Source organism: Ictidomys tridecemlineatus, chromosome 3, assembly GCF_052094955.1.
Source record: "Ictidomys tridecemlineatus isolate mIctTri1 chromosome 3, mIctTri1.hap1, whole genome shotgun sequence".
Taxonomy (NCBI): Eukaryota; Metazoa; Chordata; class Mammalia; order Rodentia; family Sciuridae; genus Ictidomys; species Ictidomys tridecemlineatus.
Window position 1 is genome coordinate 33,016,605 of NC_135479.1, and position 25,920 is coordinate 33,042,524.

General features: G+C 39.3%; 2 protein-coding genes across 5 annotated transcripts in view; both read left to right on the forward strand.

Moving 5' to 3' along the window:
- The first annotated feature begins 2,596 nt into the window (after positions 1 to 2,596).
- Positions 2,597 to 15,938, forward strand: Smg8 (SMG8 nonsense mediated mRNA decay factor). 2 transcript variants are annotated; one of them, XR_013436155.1, is made up of 5 exons: positions 2,597 to 4,408; positions 5,586 to 5,731; positions 5,987 to 6,859; positions 8,690 to 11,134; positions 13,080 to 15,938. XR_013436155.1 is itself a non-coding variant. In XM_005321563.3 (4 exons), the coding sequence occupies exons 1-4, from the start codon at positions 2,650 to 2,652 to the stop codon at positions 8,885 to 8,887; spliced, it is 2,976 nt and encodes a 991-aa protein (XP_005321620.1). In that variant the 5' UTR covers positions 2,597 to 2,649; the 3' UTR covers positions 8,888 to 15,938. The 2 variants fall into 2 exon arrangements, 1 of the variants encoding a protein (XP_005321620.1); XM_005321563.3 differs by having other exon boundaries at positions 8,690 to 15,938.
- A 624-nt stretch (positions 15,939 to 16,562) lies between these two features.
- Gdpd1 (glycerophosphodiester phosphodiesterase domain containing 1) overlaps positions 16,563 to 25,920 on the forward strand; it is a 47,745-nt gene continuing 38,387 nt past the window's right edge. The window contains exon 1 of one of the 3 annotated variants that reach the window (XM_040269064.2): positions 16,563 to 16,839. In XM_040269064.2, coding sequence (XP_040124998.1) covers positions 16,698 to 16,839 — 142 coding nt within the window. In that variant the 5' untranslated portion in view covers positions 16,563 to 16,697. The remainder of the gene's footprint in view (positions 16,840 to 25,920) is intronic. The other 2 variants (XM_040269063.2, XM_005321562.5) reach the window with 2 other exon arrangements.

The window sequence follows — 25,920 nt, forward strand, 5'->3', positions numbered from 1 at the left end:
TCAGTGGTAGAGTGCTTGCATTCAAAAGTCCCTGGGTTTCATTCCCAATACCACCCACATGTGCACACACACACACACACACAAATTAACCATATAACCAATATAGTGCTAGAAGTCATTTATTTTGCTACCTGAAAATATTTAATTTATTCTATTGTTAATGAACATTAGACTAGTTTAGAGTTTTTACTATTATGAATCACATATGCCATTATGAATGTTCTTGAACATGTACATATGTACAAGTGTTATTCTAGTATAGCTATCAAGGGATGAAACTGCTAGATTATAAAGTGTACATATTTTTCATTTTTTTAGATACTTCCAAACTGGTTTCCCAAGTGGTAGTATTAACCCACAGTCTTTTCAGTAAAGTATGAGACTTTCTGTTGCTCCTATTTTCTTTAAGAGTGCTTAACTATCTTATTTACTTGGGAAAACCTGTATATATTCATGTGTGTAGTTAATATACTATATACTACATTTTTGCTGGATTTATAAATCAAATAATTTTAAAATGATCTTATGTGAACAAGTCACATACTGAACATCTAGAATAATCTACAAGGTGTGAATCACAACTTAATTTATTTGAATAAACATACAGAATTTTTCATGTTACTTCAAAGAAAGGATTTGGATATGTAGAAGCAAAAAAGGCAGGGGATGGGGCAGTCACAGTAGCCCATGCCTGTAATCCCAAATTACTGGGGAGGCTGACACAGGAGGATCACAAATTCCTAGGCCAGCTTTGTCAATTTAGTGAGCCCCTGTCTCAAAAAATAAAAAGAGCTGGGGATGTGGCTCAAGGGTAGAGAGCCCCTGGGTTCAATCCCCAGGACCACAAAAATCAATAAATAAATAACCAAAAATGAATTTGGGCTGGGAATATAGTTCAGTAGAATAGCATACTAGCCTAGCATGCATGAGGCCCTGGGTTCAATTCCAGGACCGGGCTGCGATATGTGGCACACACTTGTAATCTCAGCCACTTGGGAGGCTGAGCCAGAAGGATCTCAAATTCAAGGCCAGCCTCAGCAATTTAGTAAGGCTCAAAGCAATTCAGCAAGACCTTGTCTCAAATAAACAAATAAAATTTGGCTGGGGATGTAGCTTAGTGCTGGAGTCCCTGGGTTCAATTCTTAGTCTCTCTCTCTCTCTCTCTCTCTCTCTCTCTCTCTCTCTCTCTCACACACACACACACACACACACACACACACACACACACACACTCAAAAAGACCCAGCAGTAACAACAACAAAAACTGTTAAATAATTAACAGCCTGGGCAACATAGTGAGACACCCCCTCCCTTGGGAAAAAAAGGCAGGTCTGGAGGTGTAGCTCAGTGGTATAGTATGCATGAGGCCCTTGGTTTAATCCTCAGAACCGCAAAATAAATAAATAAATAAACAATCTAATAAACAAATCCCACCACAGCTAACATTTTAGTACATATTCTTCCAAGTCTGAGAAATTATTTTAAGCTTTTCTCCACAAATGTTTCAAAAATCACTGGTTTCTTTTCCTTTGATATAAACTAATTCCTCCTTTCACCTTGCTTTGAAAGATGCTCCTAGAGTGGTGATTCTTAAACTGTAAAGTGTATAAACTCATCTAGATTTGGCCAAAATGCATAGATCTGGGTGTGGAAGGGGTGGCAATTCTACATCATCCCCCCACACACACCAGAAATTGAATTTAGGGGCGCTCAACCACTAAGGCATATCCCAGCCCTTTTTAAATATTTTATATAAGGGCAGGGTCCCCCTAAATTGCTTAGGGCCTCGCTAAATTGCTGAGGCTGGCGTTTGAATTTGAGATCCTACTTTCTCAACCTCCAGCATCGCTGGGATTACAGGCGTGCAACATCTCGCCTGGTAATTCTACATCTTGGATAATAAGTTTCCATAAAATGAAGTCCTCCCTCCCTTTCTCCTTCCCTTCCTCATCCCTCCACCCCCAAGGTTGAGGGTGCTAGGCAATCGCACCGAGCTAAATCCCCAACCCCTACCTCCCCAATTTCTTTCTCCCTCAAACACCCCACCACCACCACCCTTCGTCCTTCCCAAACCCCTTCCTTCCTGACGAGGTCTCTCCCTTTGTTGACCAAGCTGGCCCCGAACTCCTGGGATCAAGTGATCCTCATGTTTCAGTCTAAGGGTGGCACTTCAGGCCGTGCACCGAGCCCAGCTGAACATCTTTGCTACTGATAGAAATCATTTGACACTCCTTTTTTTCTTTAATATTTATTTTTTCAGTTTTAAGTGGACACAATATATTTTACATTTATGAGGTGCTGAGGATGAACTCAGTGCCTCAAGCATGCTAGGCGAGCACACCTCTGAACCATAAATCCAGCCCCTTGACACTCTTCTTTAGTAGCGTTTTCGTATTCTTTGAAATGCGAACTGCCTCCAATTGTCTTCCTTACATCTCAATTGAAATTAAAGAAATTTCGATTTAGGGTCTCAAATTGAGGAAATGTAGAATTTGGGAACACCACGGCATAAAAAAGGAGGAGCTGGCGGCGGAACCAAAGTGAGAGAGGAGCAAGAACAGAGTAAGCGGAAGAACTATTTCGCCGTTGGACGGGAGCCGGTTGGGTTTACTGGGAGGACCGGAAGGAGTTGAAAGAAGACGCTCCACCATGGCGGGTCCTGTCAGTTTGCGAGAGCTTCTAATGGGAGCCTCAGCCTGGATGAGCTCTGAAAGTCCCGGGGGGTCCCCTCCCGAAGGCGGAGGGAACGCGGCTGGCGCACCGGAGCCTCCTTGGCGAGAGGATGAGATCTGCGTAGTGGGAATCTTTGGCAAGACAGCTCTGCGCCTGAATTCCGAGAAGTTCTCTCTTGTGAACACGGTGTGCGACCGACAGGTTTTCCCCCTCTTTCGCCACCAAGACCCCGGGGATCCGGGACCTGGAACCAAGACCGAAACTGGTGCTGTCGGCGAAGCAGGTGGAGCCGGGGACCCGGGGGCTGCAGCCGGGGATCCAGTTCGGGGAGGTGTAGCCGCCGTGGAAGGCAACCGAACTGAGCCAGGTTCTCAGGACTTCAGCCTTCTGCAGGCCTATTACAATCAGGAAAGCAAAGTTCTGTATCTTCTTCTCACTTCTATCTGTGACAATTCCCAGCTTTTGCGGGCTTGTCGGGCTCTTCAGAGTGGGGAAGCTGGAGGAGGCCTCTCTTTACCTCATGCAGAAGCACATGAGTTCTGGAAGCATCAGGAGAAGTTACAATGCCTCAGTCTCCTTTACCTTTTCTCCGTCTGTCACATCTTGCTCCTTGTCCATCCCACTTGTTCTTTTGATATAACTTATGATCGAGTATTCAGAGCACTGGATGGGCTAAGACAGAAAGTACTGCCCCTCCTCAAAGCAGCTATTAAGGATTGTCCAGTTGGCAAAGACTGGAAGCTAAACTGCCGACCTTGTCCACCTAGACTTCTTTTCCTCTTTCAACTCAATGGAGCACTCAAGGTAGAACCCCCTCGAAACCAAGACACAGCTCATCCAGACAAGCCCAAGAAGCATTCTCCCAAAAGAAGACTGCAGCATGCCCTGGAGGATCAGATCTATAGAATCTTCCGTAAGAGTCGAGTCTTGACTAATCAAAGTATCAACTGCCTCTTTACTGTACCTGCCAATCAAGCTTTTGTGTACATAGTCCCTGGCAGCCAGGAAGAAGACCCAGTAGGCATGTTGCTGGACCAACTAAGGAGTCATTGTACGGTGAAAGACTCCGAATCTTTGCTGGTGCCTGCACCCCTTTCTGGGCCTAGGCGATATCAGGTGATGAGGCAGCATAGCCGACAACAACTTTCCTTCCACATTGATAGCAGTGCTTCCAGTTCTTCAGGCCAGCTAGTGGATTTCACTCTTCGAGAATTCCTTTGGCAACATGTGGAACTGGTCCTAAGCAAGAAAGGTTTTGATGACAGTGTGGGGAGGAACCCACAACCTTCTCATTTTGAGCTTCCCACTTATCAGAAGTGGATCTCAGCAGCTGCAAAACTCTATGAAGTGGCTATTGATGGAAAAGAAGAGGACTTGGGATCACCCACTGGGGAGTTAACATCAAAGATTTTAAGCAGTATTAAAGTCTTGGAAGGTTTTTTGGATATTGACACAAAATTCTCAGAAAATCGGTGCCAAAAAGCTTTACCCATGGCTCATAGTGCCTACCAGTCAAATTTGCCTCACAATTATACAATGACTGTCCATAAGAATCAACTTGCCCAGGCTCTACGAGTATACAGTCAACATGCTAGAGGTCCAGCCTTTCATAAATATGCCATGCAATTGCATGAGGACTGCTACAAATTTTGGAGCAATGGCCATCAGCTCTGTGAGGAGAGGAGTTTAACTGATCAACACTGTGTACATAAATTTCACTCATTACCTAAATCAGGTAGCCAAATTTTTTTCAGCATTTTGAAATCATAACTTTGAGCTATGTTTTTATTCTTGTTTCAGGTGGTTTATTTACTATGTATTCATATTTTTTTAAAGAGCCCTGTAGAAATATAGGTGAATCAGCTGTAAGTTTTATCTCCTGCTGGAAATGGAAATATCAGCCATGATTAATTTCTTATTTTCCTTATGATAATTATTAAGTAGTACAAAGCTTCAGATTTTTGGGGGGTGGTGTGCCAGGGATTGAACTCAGGGGTACTTGGCCACTGAGCCACATCCCCAGCCCTATTTTGTATTTTATTTGGAGACAAGGTCTCACTGAGCTGCTTAGCACCTCTCTGTTGCTCAGGCTGGCTTTGAACCTGTAATCCTCTTGTGTCAGCCTCCCAACCTACTGGGATTACAAGCGTGTGCCACTGCATCTGGCTTTAGATGTTTTTTATGTGTGTGTGTGTATGTATATACACACACACACACATACATATACATACACACACATACATGTATATGTTAGATTGACAGAATACTTTTATTTTGTTTATTTTTAATTTTTATTTATCATTTAAAAAATATTTTAGTTGAAGATGGACACAGTATCTTTATTTATTTATTTTTATGTGGCTGAGGATCAAACCCAGGGCCTCACACCTGGGAGGCAATCGCTTTACCACTGAGCTACAGTCTCTATTTTTTATTTTTTATATGGTGCTAGGGATCAAACCCAGTGCCTCACAGGTGCAGGGCAAGTGCTCTATCGCTGAACCACAACCCCAGCCCAGCTTCAGATTTTTTTGTATTAAATTTTTTATTTTGGAGTATTTTTTGCATTAAAATGAATACAGTGAAGTGTTAAGTCATTGTAATTGTGACAGTAGAGGAAAAAACTGAGAAGCTCGGAATTTTAAATTAGGACTGGGAATGTAGCTCAGTGTTAGATTGCTTGTATAGCATGCAAAAGGCCCTAGGTATCATTCCCAGCACCACAAAAAACAAGACTAAAAATATATTTTATGTAGCTTACACTTCTTCTATTATTTAGTCAAAGTGAGTGTGTGTGTGTTCTTATTTCCAAAGAACTATTTGGAGAATTTGGGGGCTCCATGTTACAGAATGCAAAGGAACCTTGATTCTGCCCAGGTTTATGAAATTATAGTGACTGTTCTGTTTTCCAGGAGAAAAACCAGAGGCTGATAGAAACCCTCCTGTTCTGTATCACAATAGCCGTGCTCGATCTACTGGTGCATGTAACTGTGGAAGGAAACAGGCACCTCGAGATGATCCCTTTGATATCAAGGCAGCTAACTATGACTTTTATCAGGTAGACTTCATTTTTTTCTTCTTCCTCTCCTCTGACTTTTTTTTCTTTTCTTCTTTTTTTTTGTTAAATATCTGAATAAAAGTACATATTTTCAGAAGCAGAATACTTAGAAAAACAGAACTGCAGCATGATATATAAACAAGAGCAGGTTCTTTACATGTACTTATCACATATTATGGATCTTAACTTGTTAGGGTGAAGAATGTTATTTTAAATTAAAAATTTACAGGACTTTTTTTTTTCCCCTTTCTATAGCTTCTGGAAGAAAAATGTTGTGGAAAATTGGATCATATCAATTTCCCAGTATTTGAACCCAGTACTCCAGATCCTGCCCCTGCCAAAAATGAATCCTCTCCTGCTCCTCCAGATTCAGATTCTGATAAACTTAAAGAAAAAGAACCTCAAACTCAAGGAGAGAGCACAAGTCTGAGTTTAGCTTTGAGTTTGGGCCAATCCACAGATAGTTTAGGTACCTATCCAGCTGATCCCCAAGCAGGAGGAGACAATCCGGAAGTTCATGGTCAAGGAGAAGTAAAATCTGAGAAGAGACCAAATTTGGTAGATCGACAGGCATCCACAGTTGAGTATCTCCCAGGCATGCTACATTCAAATTGCCCAAAAGGTCTCCTACCCAAATTCTCCAGCTGGTCTTTGGTTAAACTGGGCCCTGCTAAGTCTTATAACTTTCATACAGGTTTGGATCAACAGGGCTTCATTCCAGGAACAAACTATCTTATGCCTTGGGATATTGTCATCAGGACTAGAGCTGAAGATGAAGGCGACTTAGACACAAATTCTTGGCCTGCTCCAAATAAAGCTATTCCTGGAAAGAGAAGTGCAGTTGTAATGGGAAGAGGAAGGCGCCGAGATGACATAGCTCGAGCTTTTGTGGGCTTTGAATATGAAGACTCTCGAGGTCGAAGATTCATGTGCTCGGGACCTGACAAAATAATGAAAGTGATGGGTAGTGGGCCAAAGGAGTCAGCTTTAAAAGCCCTAAATAGTGATATGCCCTTATATATTCTGTCATCATCTCAGGGTAGAGGGCTAAAACCACATTATGCTCAACTTATGAGGCTTTTTGTTGTGGTTCCTGATGCTCCTTTGCAGATAATACTAATGCCTCAGGTAAGAAGTGCAACCCTCCCTGCCCTCAAAAAAAAAAAAAAAATATCGATGCTTGTTTTGATTATTTTTTTAAAACTACTATATAATATCAAAATTATTTCATTAAACACATATTTTAAATATAAGTACCTTTTTTACCTTTTTTTTTTAATACTGGGATTGAACCCAGGGGAGCTTTACAACTAAGCTATATCCCCAGTCCATTTTAGTTTTTATTTTGAGACAGAATCTTCCTAAGTTGCTTAGGATGTTGCTAAGTTGCTGAGGCTGGCCTTGAACTTGTGATCCTCCTGCCTTAGCCTCCTGAGTTATTGGGGTTACAGGTATGTGCCACCTTGCTTGGCTTAATATTTTGTTTCTTTTTTGTTTTTTAATTTTTAGTTGTAATGGACACAATACATTTATTTAGTTAATTAAAAATTAACTAAATATAAATAAATATATATATAAATAAAAATATAAATATATATATTTTTAAATTGTTGATAGACCTTTATATATTTATTTTATTTATTTATTTGTGGTGCCGAGAATCAAACCCAGTGCCTCACCCATGCCAGGCAAGTGTGCTACTTTTGAGCCACAGCCCCAGTCCTAATTTATTTTTATGTGGTGCTGAGGATTAAACCTAGGGTCTTACATGTGCTAGGCAAGCACTTTACCACTGAGCCACAATTCCAGTCCTGATATTCTGTTTCTTAAAAGAGAAATTGTGGGAGCCCAGCAGAATAGATCATGCCTGTACCTACTAGGGAGGCTGAGGCAAGAGAATCACCCGAACCTAGGAGTTTGGAGCCAGCCAAGACAACATAATGAATGAAACCTTTTCTTTTAAAAAGAAAAAAAATTAAAAATAGAAATTGTGGCATTTTATTTTATCCATCCTTATGAAAACTGGAAAATGCTAGGTATTTCAATTAGTTTATTCCATTAGTTCACATAATTTGGTTCAAAAATAGAGCTTGAAGTTAAAAACTCAGTAGAAAAATCAGGATAATATTTGAGAATAAATAATGTAATATTAAATATGAATTAGGTGTGTACTCATATCTGCTTAATCTCTTTTTATTTATTTATTAGGTGTGTGTGCTCGGAGCTAAACCCAGGGCCTTGCACACGTTAAGCATGTACTCTACCACTAATCCCAGCTCCTTTCTGCCTACTCTTATATGTGATAATGGAGAGCAATAAGATTTTACCAGAGATTGAAGTGTATTCTCCCTCTTGTGCTCTTGCATTAGGGGATTTCAAGCAAAATATAAGACTTAAAAAGTACATCTAAGTTTATTAGAAAGAAAGAAGAAAGTAATCGATGGGGGCACCCTCAAGGGAGTGAGTAGGCCCTCAGAGAGGACAGGGATGACACTTTGTTTCTCAACTTTTTGTGTATGTGTGTTGGGGGAGGGCAGTGCTGGGGAATGTACTCAGGGGTACTCAACCCACTGAGCCATATTCTCCAGCTTTATTTTGTATTTTATTTAAGAGACAGGGGTCTCACTGAGTTGCTTAGCACCTCACTTTTATTGAGGCTGGCTTTGAACTTGGTATCCTTCTGTCTTAGCCTCCCAAGCTGCTAGGATTAAAGGCATGTGCCGCTGCACCAGGCTGAAACTTTGATTTTGAGGCATGGTCTTACTAGGTTACTGAGACTGGACTCAAATTTGCTACCCTGACCCAAACTTCTGCATAACTGCGATAACAGGGGTGTATCAGCATATGCATCTACATCTGCCTCTTACATACTCTTTGAACCTATCATTTGTTGGAAGTACTTATCTTTTTGGTGTTTCTTGAGAAACAAAAAATAATTATATTACTTATGTTTTTCAGGTTCAACCAGGTCCACCACCATGTCCAGTATTTTATCCAGAAAAACAAGAAATCACCCTCCCACCAGATGGCCTTTGGGTTTTGAGATTTCCTTATGCATATGTGACTGAGAGAGGACCTTGTTTCCCTCCTAAGGAAAATGTGCAGTTAATGAGCTATAAGGTGCTCCGTGGGGTTCTTAAAGCAGTGACACAATAAGAATTTTCCAGCCAGTTCAGTCCTAAACTTAAGCTGGTTTTGTTTTTACTATGTGGGGAATTCTTTTTTAAGTATGTGTACACTGTTTCCAAATCCCAAACTGTTTTGGTTATAGGAGTTCAGTATTTGGACAATAATTGTTCTACTGTTTCGTTATTTTGTTGATATTTATTTTAAATGGGGTTATTCTTGCTAATAAAAATTTGATGTTCTAGAAAAAAGCCATAAAATACATGTTGATACCTCTGTTTTCTCTTGTTTCTGTTTCACTGTCCATGATAATACATATTTCTATCATAACTGAATATTGCATAATCATGTTGAGCCAAAACTGTTTTTGCTAAAATTATATTTTAACCAGGATTATCCTTAAGACACTGCTCCAGGAAAAAAAAAATTCCAGAAATTATTTCCAAAATAAGAACTGGGGAATTGGGGATGTGGCTGAATTGTAGATCATTTTCCTGGCATGTAGGAGGCCCTGGGTTTGATCCTCAGTGCTGCAAATAAATAAATAAATAATAAAGTTAGGTGATCCACGATATGAAGACTGATTGCAAAAACAACACATTTGTTTGTCTCATAATTCTAATACCTAATTAGATTTTTTTGTTCTTATTATTTCATTCTTAGACTGATAAGATTCCCCCCCCCCCCGCCCTTTCTTTCTGATTTGGGTGATGGAACACAAGACCTGCAAGCTAGGAAGCTAAACCTGTACTATTGAGCCTCATCTCCAGCCTCCCCTCTCCCAATACCATATTTCAAATTAATGTTATCTAACTAAACTTTTAATTTTGGGGGGTGGGGGTACTGGGACTTGATCCCAGGGGATCTTTACCACTGAACTACATCCCCAGCTGCCCTCCCCTCTTCCCACTTTTAGAGACAGGTCGAATCCTTTTGTTTCAGCCTCCAAGGTGACTGGGATTATAGACTTGAGCTACTTCACAAGATTTAACACTTTAATCCAAGATATTATTGCATGATATTCTTCTAAAATTCCTATACAGTGAAACAATTGGCTAAGTGATACTAATCTTATCAGTGCATGGTAACTTGTACCAGCATCAAATGGTGATTTACCATCACATCACCATCTAATTGGTGACATGTTACTAGTAACTATATGAAAGACTACCAAAACTTTAGTGTAATTATCTTTTCCTAGACACGTTGATTTTGAAATGCAGGACCAATAGAATTGTCTATTTTAGTTTCAACATGTATAAAATAATAGTATTTAACACATCTTGCTACTTTTAAAGCTGTTATTATTTATATATGTATATATGTGTGTATGTATGTATTTCTATATAATATATATGTAAATGTGTAGGACGGGCTTGGGAGGTTGAGGCAGGAGTATCGCAAATTCAAAGCCAGCCTCAGTAACTTTACCAGGCCCTAAGCAACTTGGCGAGACCGTGTCTCAAAATTAAAAAATTAAAATAAAAAGGCCTGGGGATGTGGCTCAGAGTGGCTCAGAGGTTAAGGGCCCCTGGGTTCATTTCCTGGTACCAAAACAAACAAGACAGGAGTATCTGGGTTCAGTGGCACTTGCCTGTAGTCCCAGCTACAGGAGGACTGCTTGACCCCAGGAGCTTGAAAAGTAAAAAATAAAACAACAAAACCCTGGGCTTTGAATTGTTTTGCATTGAAATGTTGCTATTCGTGTTTTAGTAGTTTGGAATGTGTAGAATGTGAAAGACCCCAGCCCAACAACGTCAGGCCTAGTTGCAAAACCACCGAGGCATGTCACAAACCTACGCAGGCACCAGAGGTGTTTTTCAGATAATTAGTTAGGTGTAACCAGTTGGGAAAGGACAAAGGACCAGGTCCCAAGGCATGCCTGAATGAGCAGGGACAGGAGGACCAGAGTGCAAATATGTAGCTTTTATGTGGTTCTTTTTCAGTAACATACAGTGAAAAACAACTTTGCCCTTTAGGTAGCCTATATGCTGGGTTTAAAATTAACCTATTGTTTAAACTGCCCCTTTACCCTATAAAAATCTCTGTATCCCCAAGCCCGGTGTGCCAGCTCACCAAAGCTCCGGCTGAGGTTCTGCTGGGCACCCACAGGCGCCTGTGTCTCAATAAACCCCTCTTGCTTTTGCAGCCAGTGTTTCGTGTGATTCTCCTTGGACAGGGAAACGGGGGTCTTTCATTTTGGAGGTCCCACCGAGATCAGCCCCTCCCCCACCCCGTCTGGATCCCTGCCCAAGGACCACCTGGTATCACTGGGAGGTAAGCTGGCCAGCTCATGTCGTGTTTGTCGTGTCATCTGGTGTCACTTCTATGTTTGTAACCCTTGACTGATGCTTTGTTTCTATGCGCTGCATTTGTATGATTACGCGTAGTCGCTTTGTATTTTGGGCAGCTTAAGAAGGAGTTGACGAACTCAGACTTCTCCCCTGCCACCCTGGGAGACGTCCCAGGGATCACTTTGTAGGCAGCGGCGAAGCTCCGGCTCCGCCTAAGCCATTTGGTCTTTGTAGGCAGCAGCGAAGCTTCTGCTTCGCCTAAGCCATTTGGTTTTGTAGGCAGCGGTGGGGCTTCTCTGCCTAAGCCATTTGTTTTGAAGCCGCGCAGCACTCTTTCTATTCGGTCTGATTGTAGTGTTATTGTGATTGTTGTGTTATTGTTTCTGACTCTGTATTCTATCTCCTCATCTAAAACTAACATAGGGCAATCAATCACGACCCCTTTGAGTCTCACCCTCGACCATTGGCATTAATTGGCTTTGGGGATGGGAGCCAAACTTTCAGTCATAAAGCCCCAATCACATTTGCCTCCGTATGGGCCGTGCAACACTCCCAACCCCGCATCCATTCCTCCTGGATGCTTCCCTCCCTTCGCAGGTCAGAAATGTTAGCAATTCAGGTTGCAGGACTGAGAAAGACATGAGATAATTAGTAAAATCTGCCCAGGTTCCCTAAGGTGCATAGGTAACTTTCAATAGTCTGTTTTAAAGGTTATTATAGATTGTTTCTTGGGGATGATTTTGGCTAAATGTGGTTTTTTTTGTAACAATCTGATATCTGAATGGGTTTCTGAAGCATTGCACAATCTTGCAGTTAAAAGTTGGGTTTAAGTCATTGTTTAGTTTAAGATTTCAGATAGTTCATACCAGAGAACCTAAATACTTAGGATAGAAAATTAAAAGAACTCTACTTCCAAGTTGGCAAGTAACTTCCAGTTTTACAGTGCATTGATTTGGGCAAGGATAATAAATTATGATTTGGTATCTGTTTCTCTCTGTATAAGATTTAGGAAAAAAAATGTTAAATTAAAACGTTGGTCTGGCTTATTGAAATGACATTAATTAGCAACAGTCTTGAAAATTTTCAAAGTTTAATTTTAGATATACATGGTAGTGTGTAAATTTTTTTTTCAGGTGATTTAATGTAACTTAATACTACTTTAGAAACTTCAGAACAAAGAAAGTGGCTTAATGATCCTGAAGAAACTTCTTCTGATGGTGGCTTTTATACCATCAAGAAAGATCCTATAGAAAGATAAATTGTAACTTATGGTTAAAATGCCTTAGACATGAAGTTTCTGCTCAGAATTCCGGTTTTCCCAGTTCCTTCCAGACCTCAGCCAGGGCTTAAGCTGATATGCAAACAGAAGCAACTTGGAGCTCAGGCCCAAGGGAAATAAAAAAAAGTGTCTTTTTATGGGAACTCAAACTAGATTTAACCAAAGAGTAAATTGTATGGCATTTCACCATTGTGTTATGTGTTACACTTGTGTTACATGTTGTATGTCAGTATGTATGTATATATGTCCATATATCCTGCAGTGATATGACAATTGACAGATGAGGAGCACTCATGAAAAATTTAAAAATGGATCCAAATATCTTTGATTCACGTGATTCAAATGGTTCAATTTAAATTGGGTAAACAGATGAAAGTAAAGATGTCTTTAAAATTAAGCTTATAAGTTTTTCTAGGTGTTCAAAACGGCCCTAATAAAATGTTGATGTCTATAAAATAATCTGCTTAAATTCAAAAATTTACAAGTATTGTTCCAAAATGTGAACAAAAGGAGGTTTATGTAAATTGGTTATGTGTATAAGTTTTTGAGTAAGTTACACAACTATGGTTAAACAACAACTGTTATTTTTCAATACTTTTCTTGTGCTCTCTTGCTCTACATAATGAAGTTCCTTCAAATCCAATTGCAGATTAAACTTCCAACCAGCTTCTACTTAGGCACTACCAGCCTCTGATGACTGATGGACCCCCAACATCTTCAAGAGAACAGTTCACTCAGTGCTGCAGCTCACTACCAGGCATGAACTTCTGCCAGAAATTGATCTTTGCTCTAATTTTTATCTTTATTCTGTTTTTATTCGCTCTGATCTTCTTCAGGTGCTGGTGATGATATCTGGAAAAACTTTCCAAGAGACGGGTTGCCTGCCATTTAATATAAAAACATCAATGTAATTGGTGTCATTAATGTGTTCATATCTTCCAGGTATACAAGTCTGTAAGGTAAAAGCTTTAGAAAGAGCATTATATCAAGCTGGTATTCTAAAAGTGTATGGTAATTTAGGCTTAAAGGAAAAACATGTTGGAAATTTATTTATATCATTTTTGTTCTATAACTGGACTTGTTATCAATAAGTTATATAATGTTCCATGTTACTTTTTACACTGAGATACAATTTAGATGTATTTTTAAGATTAATGAGAGCCTAATCTGGGTAAAGGTTTTATTGTAAAACACAGAAGTACTTTGCTGCTCTCCTACAAGAGGTTAAAAGCTTCCAGCCTTCCCTTAATTCATGTTTTAGATGTGATATTATGTTTTGTTAACTAATGTTCATGTAAGCAACAATTTATGTAGGCTTTGTAAAATGATGTCTAAAAAGCAAGGATCAATAGTATTTAAGATTTATGAAGAACCCTGCCTTACTTGAGATAAGACTCTATGTCCCATCTCACTATGTGTGAAAGTGACTATGAAAAAAATTAGGCCAGATTTCAATACATTTAAAGTTGTGCCCAAAAGTTTGTTTTTGTCACGATTGCCAGGATATCAAACAGGGGATTATAATGTATAACTCTGCCAAAATTCTAGGTAGCTATTATATAAACTAAATATGTTTTTTACCCTAGTTAGTTTTGTTTTGTAGTTTGCTCGTACATGGACTAAGGATTGCCTATTAATGTTTTAAGGTACTGCTTTAAGAGCTCACGACCTGGGTTAATTTAAGATAATGTGTTACAAGGAGTTATCACCTACAGGATAGAGAGATAGATACTAAAGCCCAGTACCCTTAATATAAGACTGTTGACTTATTTGCTGGATGTTTAAGATTAAGTTTTAAAATTAAAAATTTGGCTCTTGCCTTCTGAGTCAGTCTGAATCAGGGAATAGGGCTCTGCAACTCTAGGCCACATAACTTCCCGAGCAGGGAGATTAATGAGACCAGTGGAGGGCAGAAGGCCAATCAGTGCATTTGCTGTGAAGAGGAGGGTCATCAGAGAAGGGAGACATCCCTGATGCTTCTGAGGGAAGCCACATGGTCAAGCAAGGCCTGGACCCATCCTAGCACAAATGGCACTAGCAGAACTGAGAAGCTGCTGTGAAGTTCCCGAGGACTCCAAGGAGACTCAGCTGACTGTTAAAGAAACAGAAGTCAGTTTGACTTGCTTCATCTTAAACACTTAGCAAAGACAGTCAAAGCCAAAGCACAGCTGTTCCTGGACATCTTAAATGATAATAATAGTTAAATGTAACTTCCATAAATAAGTAAACTAGAGGCTGCAAAAAAAAAAAATCTTAGGTAAAAATGCCTGATAACTGTCAAAGGGACTGCTAGAACAATTTTAATCTAAGGCCTTTATTTCTAACCAAGGCAGGTAGGCTTGATGTTTGCTAGTATGGTTATCCAGCCCTAAGTAACAGAATTAAAGATTTCTCTATTAGACATAGAGGTTACACTAGTAAAAGGATTTTACAGGATCAGATGGCATTAAATTATCAGACTATATCTTAAAGAAAAAGACATCTGTAACCCTAAAAGTTAAATGTTGTGTTTACATCCCTGACAATTCTGGCAATGTGACAAATATCATTAAAGATTTACATGCTCAGATAGAAGCCATGTCCTCAGCAACTTTATCATGGAAACAATATCTTAGCTTCTGGTTCTTGGTACTTCCTGGTGGAAAACATTGTTAGTCTTTGTCTTTGCCATCATACTCATTGGCATATTCCTGTACTATGGCATTTATTGCTGCATCAATATGGTTCCAGTACTAATAAATTCTTGTTTCTTTTATAGACCACCCATCACTCAAATGGCCCTCCAGCCTATCATGGACCACTCGATAGACCCGATTTTTAAAGGGGACTCCAAACTGCTTGCCCCAACATCACCCCTTTCGTCAGCCTGAAGAAGCCAGAAAGATCTTTGCCCCCTTTCCTTACAGCAGTAAGGAGCTCCCCAAATTAGAGGGGGGAATGAAGCCAGATTTGGAGTTAGGCAGTCAGTGTAGTTAGGTAAGTCGGGTCTAATACCGAGTGAAATCTAAAATGGAGGCCAGGCTGGAAATGACTCAGGAAAAACACAGGACAATGGATATAAGATTCTATCCATGATCAAGAAAAAGGGGGGAATGAAAGACCCCCAGCCCAACAACGTCAGGCCTAGTTGCAAAACCACCGAGGCATGTCACAAACCTATGCAGGCACCAGAGGTGTTTTTCAGATAATTAGTTAGGTGTAACCGGTTGGGAAAGGACAAAGGACCAGGTCCCAAGGCATGCCTGAATGAGCAGGGACAGGAGGGCCAGAGTGCAAATATGTAGCTTTTATGTGGTTCTTTTTCAGTAACATACAGTGAAAAACAATTTTGCCCTTTAGGTAGCCTATATGCTGGGTTTAAAATTAACCTATTGTTTAAACTGCCCCTTTACCCTATAAAAATCTCTGTATCCCCAAGCCCGGTGTGCCAGCTCACCAAAGCTCCGGCTGAGGTTCTGCTGGGCACCCGCAGGCGCCTGTGTCTCAATAAACCCCTCTTGCTTTTGCAGCCAGTGTTTCGTGTGATTCTCCTTGGATAGGGAAACGGGGGTCTTTCAAATGTAAAGGAAACTAGTAGGAGCCTTGTGGAATTTAATTCCAGCCTTTCTAGGAAGTGGTAAAACCTTGCCAAAGTTTTATTTTGGGGGGATTCTGGGTCTTGAACCCAGGGCTTTGTGCTAGCTGCGCTCTACCATTGAGCTATATCCTCCGCCCTAAATTTCGTTATTTTAAAAGAATTTGCAGATCAACAAGTATTTCTTGAGTACCCACAAGGAATCGATAACAATTCATTGCATTTCCTTGAGGAGGGGCTAAGACGGCGCCCTGGAATCTTTCCCTTTTGATGTAGATTTTCCAAATAGGTCAGTTTCCTGAGGATCCCCTTTGAACAACCTTTTTAGTTCTAGCTAAGGCCAAAAAAAAAAAGCTGGCAGGTTTCCAAGTTTTTGCCTCAGTAGGAAGCGTCTTCAAATCTCTGCACGTTCCGCCACCTGCTAGGTGCTTGACGCTGGTCGAAGGACCTTCGCAGGCCCTTTCGTACCTGCCAGCCGGAGCGCGCCTGCGTGTGGGAGCCCCTTTGTTGCCCCGACGATAGGGTCGGGCTGCGCCTGCGTGGTGGGCTGACACGAACAACTGCGCTACACCCTTGGCACCAGCTGGGGGCGAGCAGACCTCGAGCAGCCGCCGCCGCCGCCGCAGCCGTTGCGATCGCAGCAGCTGGGTTCAGAGGCCCCGGAGGTGGGTGACTTCCCACACGGTGACTGAGATGTCGTCCACTGCGGCTTTTTACCTTCTCTCCACCCTAGGAGGGTACTTGGTGACCTCATTCTTGTTGCTTAAATACCCGACTTTGCTGCACCAGAGAAAGAAGCAGCGATTCCTCAGTAAACACATCTCTCACCGTGGAGGTGAGAGGGGTCCCCAGAACCCGATGGCGGAGGTGGGGGAGGCTTTATTTCTGAAGAGAGCTGAGGCTCCTTTGGAGCTCCGCAAAAGGCAGCCGGATGGAAATCCGTGAGAGTTTGAGGAAGAACGGGGCTGTGAGACTAGAAGGCTCCTTCGGTGGTGAAGGCGGTGTAAAGGGAAGTTCTCCTGAAGGGAGGGAAGGAGGGGGGTCTCGTGGCAGAGCCCCGGCGGGGGTCTTTGGAGTGTAGCGGTGTCAGGGGTCCTCTGAGGGGAGAAAGATCAAGATGAAAATAAAGGGTAGATGGATCGTTTCTTAGCTGATGGGAGGACGATCACAAGGTCCCTTCATGGCAGCAAGGCACAAAGAGGGAAGCGCCGTGCAAATCCTGGGGTACCCATGGCGGGGAACCGGGAACAATGCTACTAGCAAGCCGATGGCTGAGCGCTTGGGGAGAGCTGGGGCCACAAGCAAGGCCGAGGATCAGCGTGTACCTGGAGCGAGATTCAACCCGGTTGTCTACGGTGACTGAGGGCTGGTCCCATCCCCACTCATTTATAATTTAGCCCTCATAATTAAAAAGAGAAACCGAGTCCCAGATCCTGGGATATTTCCCAAGGTCACAATTAGAGCTGGGGCTGAATAGGACAGGGATATGGAGTGTCCTGGTCTCCAGGGATCCAAACCTTGCACCTGTTTTTTTTTTTTTTTTTTTTTTTTTAAAGCACCACCTTGCACCCCAGAATGACACGTGGATTTTCTAAAGACAAAATCATTTTGGTTTATGATACGAAGTGTTGTTGAAAGAAAACAAAGATTGGCTATTTTGGAAGAGTATCTTGCTTTAAGGATCCTAGGTAGCCCACCTATTGCCCAGAAAACAGGCCATATCTTTGCCTCTTCAACATTGTGTAATAATATGAGTACATTGCATTTCAAGCATAATGTATAATATGTAGTGAAATTGGATTATTTTAATTGCTTTTAACTTTCCTTTAGGGATAGGTGTAACACAGGGTTAAAATTGCTTGAAATTTCAGTGTAATGGTAAATTCTAGGACTTCACAATCTAAAGAGTTGATGGCTAAATGTCATGTTACTGCTTATTTGGTTTAACTGGTTAAATTGTAGGATGGCATAATTACTACTGTGCTTTTAACCATTGGAATCAAGGACCAACTTTTACTATTCAAGTTGTTGCCTTAGAAGCATTTTCAATGGTAATAGTAGTCCAATTCTGGGGATCTGCAATATAGACTGCAGTTGTGTTTACTAATTTACAAAAGGTGTCCTTAACAAAAAACCTCAAATCAAAACCAAAACCTAGATGCTCTAAAAAGCTATCTAAGCTGTCATTATGAATGATCTTAATTATATATATATTTTTAGTTATAGATGGATACAATGCCTCTATTTTATTTGTTTATTTTTATATGGTGCTAAGGATCGAACCGAGAGCCTCACAAATGCTAGGCAAGTGCTCTGCCACTGAGCTCCAGCTCCAGCCCTAACATGTATATCTTCTAAATTAAAATTAAGACCAGGGCTGGGTTGTGGCTCAGAGGCAGAGTGCTCATCTACCATGCATGAGGCACAGGGTTCGATCCCTCGCTCATAAATATAAGATAAAGATATTGTGTCCACCTATAACTAAAAAATAAATATTTAAAATAAAATAAAGGTCATTTGGGCTGGGGTTGTGGCTCAGTGTAGAGCACTTGCCTAGCCCATGTGAGGCACTGGGTTTGATCCTCAGCACCACATCAAAATAAATAAAATAAAGGCATTCTGTCTATACACCACTACAAAAAATTTTTTTAAAAAGAGAAAGAAATACATATTAATTATGCATGCTAGAACATCATAACAATTATCAAATTCAGGATAAGCTAGATCTTAAATTCTCACTGTTGGAAATACTTATAACATATTTTCTCCCTGAATACTAAGTCATTTCAATATTCTTTTATAAAAAATTTCCATTTATTATTTTCAAATGTGTGGACAGTATTTGATGCTCAAAAATCTAACAACATTTCATAGGAATCTTATTAAACATCTGCAAACTCAAAAATCTGTTTTGGCGGTGTGATGTTTCCCCAGAACTGTATTAAGTTCCTGTATGTTAGCTTAATACACTTTTGTTGAATATGTATTCCAAATAATACCATTGAATCAAGATTAGAACAGGAAATAATTACTACAACATACTTTGTAAATTAAGATGTTAAGTCTCTGGCAAATAAGAGACATAGGTTGCTGGGGATGTGGCTCAAGTGGTAGTGCGCTTGCCTGGCGTGCATGCGACCCGGGTTTGATCCTCAACACCACATACAAACAAAGATGTAGTGTCCGCTGAGAACTAAGAAAAAATAAATAAATATTAAAATTCTCTCTCTCTCTCTCTGTCCCCCTCTCTCTCTCACTCTCTCTTTAAAAAAAAAAAAAGAGAGAGAGAGAGACATAGATTGAGGCAGGTGGATTGGTTCGAGGCCAACCTCAACAATTTAATGAGATCCTCACCAACTTAGTGAGACCCTGTCTCGAAATAAAAAAATAAAAAGTGGCAGGGAATGTAGCTCAGTGGTAAAGTATCCCTCGGTTCAGTCTCCAGTACCAAAAAGAGAGATAGACAGATATTCTCCTCTTTTTAAAAAAATTTATACTTCATTTATTTATTTTTATGTGGTGCTGAGAATCAAACCCAGTGCCAGGCAAGCACTCTACCACTGAGCCACAACCCAGCCCAACAGTCTTCTCTTAATTCCTTCAATTTTTATTTTGGACACTGATGATAGCATTCACTTGTCTCTGCAAATTGCTCACATTTGTGCTTATTCTCTATTCCTTGACTGCAAATACCTAATATTTTTTGTTATCCAGATATATGGCCATTCCAGTATTGAAACATTGAGTATTCTGTGTATATAAAGTATATGCACCTGGACTGGTATAACTGGAAGCTCTAATGTCTACTACTTTATGTGTACTACAAAAGCATTATGATAAAGAATTAAACCACCCGAATCAGATTCTGAATTTACTAGCAATTAGAACAAGCCTTAGTGTACTTTTCTGTAAAATGAGAACTATTTGCCTTGCTTACCTCTTTGCATTGTTATGATGACATATATAAAAAGCACTTTTATTCATTTTTTTTTTTAACTTAGCTACTGGGATTATCCAGGAGCACTCTACCACTGAGCTACATTCCCATCCTTTCCATCCTCCAGTCTGGCCTTGAATTCCCATCCTCCTGCCTCAGCCTCCCCAGTAGCTGGGAATATAGGGGTATGCCACTCTGCCCAGTTTAGAAAACACTTTTAAAACTGCTAAAAATTAGCTAGAAATGTAGCTCATGGGTGCAAAAAGCTGGGTTTAATCCCCAGCACCACAAAATGTAACATAAAACAAAACAGCAACAAAATCCTGTGACATTGTTTAGAAACATAAGTTAGCTTATACATTGAATTCTACAATTGAATTCTGCAGTTGATTGAGAAGGAATAATAGCACCTAAAATTGTTTTCGGAGTATTTTTTGTTGTTGTTGTTTTTTGTTTTGTTTTGTTTTTTGTACTGGCAATTTAACCCAGGGGTACTTTACCACTAAGCCACATTCCCAGCCCTTTTTACTTTTTACTTTTATTTTTTATTTATTTTTTAAAATATTTTTTAGTTTATAGATGGATGCAATATCTTTCTTTTGTTTATTCATTTTTATATGGTGCTGAGGATCAAACCCAGTGCCTCACATGTGCGAGGCAAGTGCTCTGCCACTGAGCCACAACCCCAGCCCCTTTACTTTTTATTTTGAGCTAAATTGCTGAGGCTGGATTGGAACTTGCATTTCTCCTGTCTCAGCCTCCTAAATAGCTGGGATTACAGGAGTGCACCACCACACCTGGCTGTTTTCAGAGTTTTAAGTAATGCTTTTACCTTTTACTAAGATTGTCCTTGAAAGTGGAAAACACTCTGTTTCAAAAGTTAAATGTTGTAGGCTTTGTTACTTCTTTCAAGCATATATAATATTGCAATAGGATCTGTAATAGATTTTTTCCCCTTGCTAGATCATGAGTTCCTCACAGACAGGGATTAGATCCGTTAATTCTTGTGGCTCTAGCCTTTATACACAGCTTGGCATATAATAAAAATAACAGTTAATTGTCTGCTAATTACCTACTTAGTGCTAGATTTTTGTTGTTGTTGTTGTTTAATTGATGAAATACCAATAGGACCAGAATAGAGATGTGGCTCAGTGGTACAGCACAGAAAAGAAAAAAAAATCACATATATAAAAATTTCAATAGGGCCAAAGATAAACCCCTGGATTAAATGGAGGGTAGGCAGTAGTCTCAAAGACCATTTTCATCATACTATGAAGTTATGAATTTTATTAATATTCTAAGATATATTTTTCTAGCTGCATAAGTAAATTGTGTTAATTGTAAGAAATTTGGGGCTGGGATTGTGTCTCACTGAGTTAGATAGAGAAACAAGGATAGCAAGGAAATAATTTAAAGTAAACTATCTCTCTGTTAATTAGGGCTAAGTGGCCAAAGAATCAAAAAGTCTCACCAACTGATCTAATCCCCTCCTTTCTTCATCTTTTAACGTTGGTCTAAAGGCAGAGTACTGTCACATTCAGGGCTTCCTACCACAGATTGATTTGGCAGGTGATAGTTTGAGAGTAAGGATTACTCTTGGACGTATTCGGCTTCTTCTGGGTTCCAGACTTTAATTGGTTATGCAAGAAGAAAATTGAGGCATCAGTTTGAGTGTCACTGGAAGTAGCATTCTGCATTTTCACCTGAAGCATGTTCCACATCACAGCATTTATTCTCTTCAGCTCTTGTTCCTTCAATCTTATTGCCAGAGAACTCTTCCTCACTTGGCTCATTCATTCCTATTGATGGCTTATTTGCAACAAAGTAATTTATCATTTGCTTAATATTAATACCCTGCTTAATAAAGCACACTTTAGTAAATGAAGATGTACTTATTTTTAGTGATGGCCATATATTTAAATATATGTTATATATACTTATGTTATATATACATATGTATTATGTATATGTATACTTGTCTGTATATTTTATATATACTTATATATGTGTATTTTTCCCCCAATAATGACCATATAACAAAAGGACTGGGGATGCAACTCAGTGGTAGAAGGCCCCTGGGTTCAATCCCTAGTACTGCAAAATAAATAAATAAATAAATAAATAAATAAATAAGGTAAAATAAAATAAAATTTTGTTTGTATGTAGAATGGTTATTTGCAAAGGCCGAAATTGTGTAAGATTGTTTATTGGGAGAAACAAAAATTTAAAGACAAGACTGCTTCTGTTAATTATGTAATGATTATTGGAAAGAAAGGAACTCAAACCATCTCTTGAGACTAGCTGCCACTAAATAATTCCTTGGAGAAGAATATCATACTTGTTAATTAATCCCTTTGTTACTCTCTAGGCTTTCACCATATGAGTCTGAGTAATTTATGAGCATCACTGTGGAATTTATCTTGTAGCTTTACAAACAAATAGAAGAACATGTGAACAAGACCAAGATGGATAATTTACCTCTAAAGCTGAAATAAAATTGAATGGTAACATAAAAACTGAAACATAGTAGTAAAAGTGATGGACTCTGAAATTATACTGCTTGTGATTGGATCCTGGTTCCCCTTATTGGTTGTATGTATGATCTTAGGCAATTTTTTTCTGAGGATATTTAATATTAACCCCATTGGGTGGTTGTGAGAATTACAATGAAATATATGAAGTGCTAAACATACTTTGTCTTCTGTTAATTAAAAAAAGATGTAGATATAGATGGACAGAATGCCTTTATTTTATTTGTTTATTTTTATGTGGTGCTGAGGATTGAACCCAGTGCCTCACACATGCTAGGCAAGCTCTACCACTGAGCTATAACACCAGCCCTTCTGTTAATTATTAATATCTTTGACCATCTTTTTAATATTTTCATAATGACTAATAAACTTATACAGTAGGTTAAAAATATCAATAATGTTTGCATGCTTAAGTTTTTAGGTTTGAATGGATTATAATTAAAATTAATTTGGAAATCGGACAAAAGACATAAATAGACTTGGAATGTAAATATTAGTAGTAAAAATTATGTTGACTGTAGGGGAATTTATTTTGGAATACTGAATTTCTGTCCTTTTTTAAAATATCTTTTCCCCAAACCAAAAGGTCAAATGATAGGCGTCTTTTGAAATTTTTTATAATGGTGCATCTCAAACATATACAAAACTAGTAAGGATCCATGAGCCCATCACCCATATGCAAACAATTAACAACTTCTGCCCAGTCTAATTTCATCTATATCCCTGCTCATTCTTACCCAAATTATTTTGAAACAAATTTCAAACACATGTGTGTGTGTGTGTGTGTGTGTGTGTATATATATATATGTTTTTTTGTTGTTGTTGTTGTTGTTTGTTTGTTTGTACCAGGGATTGAACCCAGTCTTGCTGAACCACTGAGCCACATCTCCAGCCCTTTGTACTTTTTATTTTGAGACAGGGTCTCATTAAGTTGTTTAGGGCCTCACTAAATTGTTGAGGCTAGTCTTGAATTTATAATCTTCCTGCCTCAGCCTCCCGAGTTGCTGCAAACATTCATTTCTTGAACACGACTATGTGGAATAGTCTAAGATATATGAGACATGGTTTACTATTGAGATTTGAGAAGGTTAATAAACAGCATTACTTACTTTCCCTCCCAAGTTTGAAACCAATTAAGAAATAAAATGCAGGGGGCTGGGGATGTTGCTCAAGTGGTAGCACGCTTGCCTGGCATGCGTGGGGCCGGGGTTTGATCCTCAGCACCACATACAAAACAAAGATGTTGTGTCCGCCGAAAACTAAAATATATATATATATATATATAAAAAGAAAAAGAAATAAAATGCAGGCATCAGATAGACAGAAGTCAAAATATTAAATTTATTACTAACAGAAGGATTTGGGTCCTCTCCAGTCCCCTCTCTAAATTAAACTTAACTTTAAAATGGCCTTTTCCTTGAACTGTTATGCCTACTGCAGCAAACTTTTGTATGGATGAACAGAAATTTTGTTTTGAGCTTGGGTTGCTCCAAATTAAGGATTCTAAAGGATTGAATCAATAATGGATGGGCAACTCTATTTCCTAAGTCACTTTTGCTCCTATGAGGAAGAGTGTGTGAGGGAGTAGAGAAAGGATAAAATTTTACTTCCATTCTTTTTTTTTTAATATTTACTTTTTAGTTTTCGGCAGACACAACATCTTTGTTGGTATGTGGTGCTGAGAATCGAACCTGGGCCGCCCGCATGCCAGGCGAGCGCGCTACCGCTTGAGCCACATCCCCAGCCCTTTCTTTCATTCTTTTCCCCACCTAACAACTGGTGTATACTTTTCCTGTACTTGGTGGTTACAGGGGTAGTGGTGGATAGATGTTTCCCCCAATACTTGCCTTCAAAGAATCTCCTTAGGATATAGATGACTATCCTAGAATATTAAAACATAAACCATAAAATTAAAGGTATTGATTTTTTTAATGGAGGATAGGCTTACATGTAATAGCATTAAGTAATCAGCTTTATTTATTTATTTTATTGGTTAAGTGATCGATAAAGCAAATGAAACTAATGTTATGTATTATGGTGCATTGTGTGTGTGTGTGTGTGTGTGTGTGTGTGTGTGTGTGTGTGTGTGTGTGTGTGTTGGTCAAGATCAAATCCAGGGCCTTTCACGTCATAGGCAAATGTTCTATATCCCAGCCCTTGATACACTCTTTTTAGTTAAAACATTTTAAATTGACAAATAATAATTGTATATATTTATAGGATGCAATTTGATTTTTGATGTTTGCAATGTAAATGATTAAATCAGGTTAACTAACAAATGTATCACCTTAGTTATTTACGAGGGGATGAGAACATTTAATATCTCAACAATTTTGAAATATTACACAATATATTATTATTTATTACAATTATCATTTCTGGGTGGTGTATCACTGAAAGTCATTTCTCCTGTGAAACTTTGTACGTGTTTATTTGTTTGTTTGTATGAGACTGGGTCTTGCTGTTTTGCCCAGGCTGGTCTCAAACTCTTGGGCTCAGATGGTCTTCTTGCCTCAACTCCCCAGTAGGTGCTACTATAGGCATGGATTTTGACTCTTTTTGAGCAACATTTCTCCTTTCCTCGTTCAGCCTCCATATGCCATCCTCTGGCAACGACCATTCTACTCTCTACTTATATGAATTCCACTTTCTTAGATTCTACACATAAGTAAGGTCAGGTAGTATTTGTCTGTGTCTGGCTTATCTCATCTAACATCTCCTCCAGGTTCATTGATATTGTCACAAATGAAAAATTCTCCATCCTCATATGTATACATATAGGTGGCTACTTCTGAGATAGAGATATGCAACATTTCTAGAACCCTGTGAGATTCCCTATTCCAGTGTATCTCTCTCCATCCTCAAAGGTAACCACTCTTCTGACTTACCATTATTGATTTATTTAAGATAGCAATTTTCAAAGTGTAGTCTGTGAGCTCCTGTGGATCCCTGAGGCCCTTTCATGGATCTGCAAGGTCAAAGTATTTTAATAAGACATTATTCACCTTTTTTTTTTTGAGAGAGAGAGAATTTTTTTTTAATATTTATTTTTTAGTTTTCGGCAGACACAACATCTTTGTTTTGTATATGGTGCTAAGGATCGAACCCGGGCTGCACGCATGCCAGGCAAGCATGCTACCACTTGAGCCACATCCCCAGTCCCATTATACACCTTTTTTAAAAAATAAATTTTTAGATGTAGATGAACCTTTGTTTTATTTATTTATTTATTTTTACGTGGTGCTAAGGATCGAACCCAGTGCCTCATATATGTGAGGCAAGTGTTCCACCACTGAGCTACAGCCCCAGCCCCACATTATTCACCTTTTTTTACTGCATTGATATTTGCATTTATGTTACAAAAGCATTAATGGCTAGGACTGGGGCTTAATGCTCCATGGTAAAGTATATGTTTTGCATAAATGATACTCTGGGTCAATCTCCAGCA

Coding starts and splice junctions, on each gene's coding strand:
- Smg8 (XM_005321563.3), top strand. CDS start 2,650: ATGGCGGGTCCTGTCAGTTTGCGAGAGCTTCTAATGGGAGCCTCAGCC. Junction 4,409..5,585: donor TCACTCATTACCTAAATCAG/GTAGCCAAATTT, acceptor TCTGTTTTCCAG/GAGAAAAACCAGAGGCTGAT. Junction 5,732..5,986: donor CTAACTATGACTTTTATCAG/GTAGACTTCATT, acceptor CCCTTTCTATAG/CTTCTGGAAGAAAAATGTTG.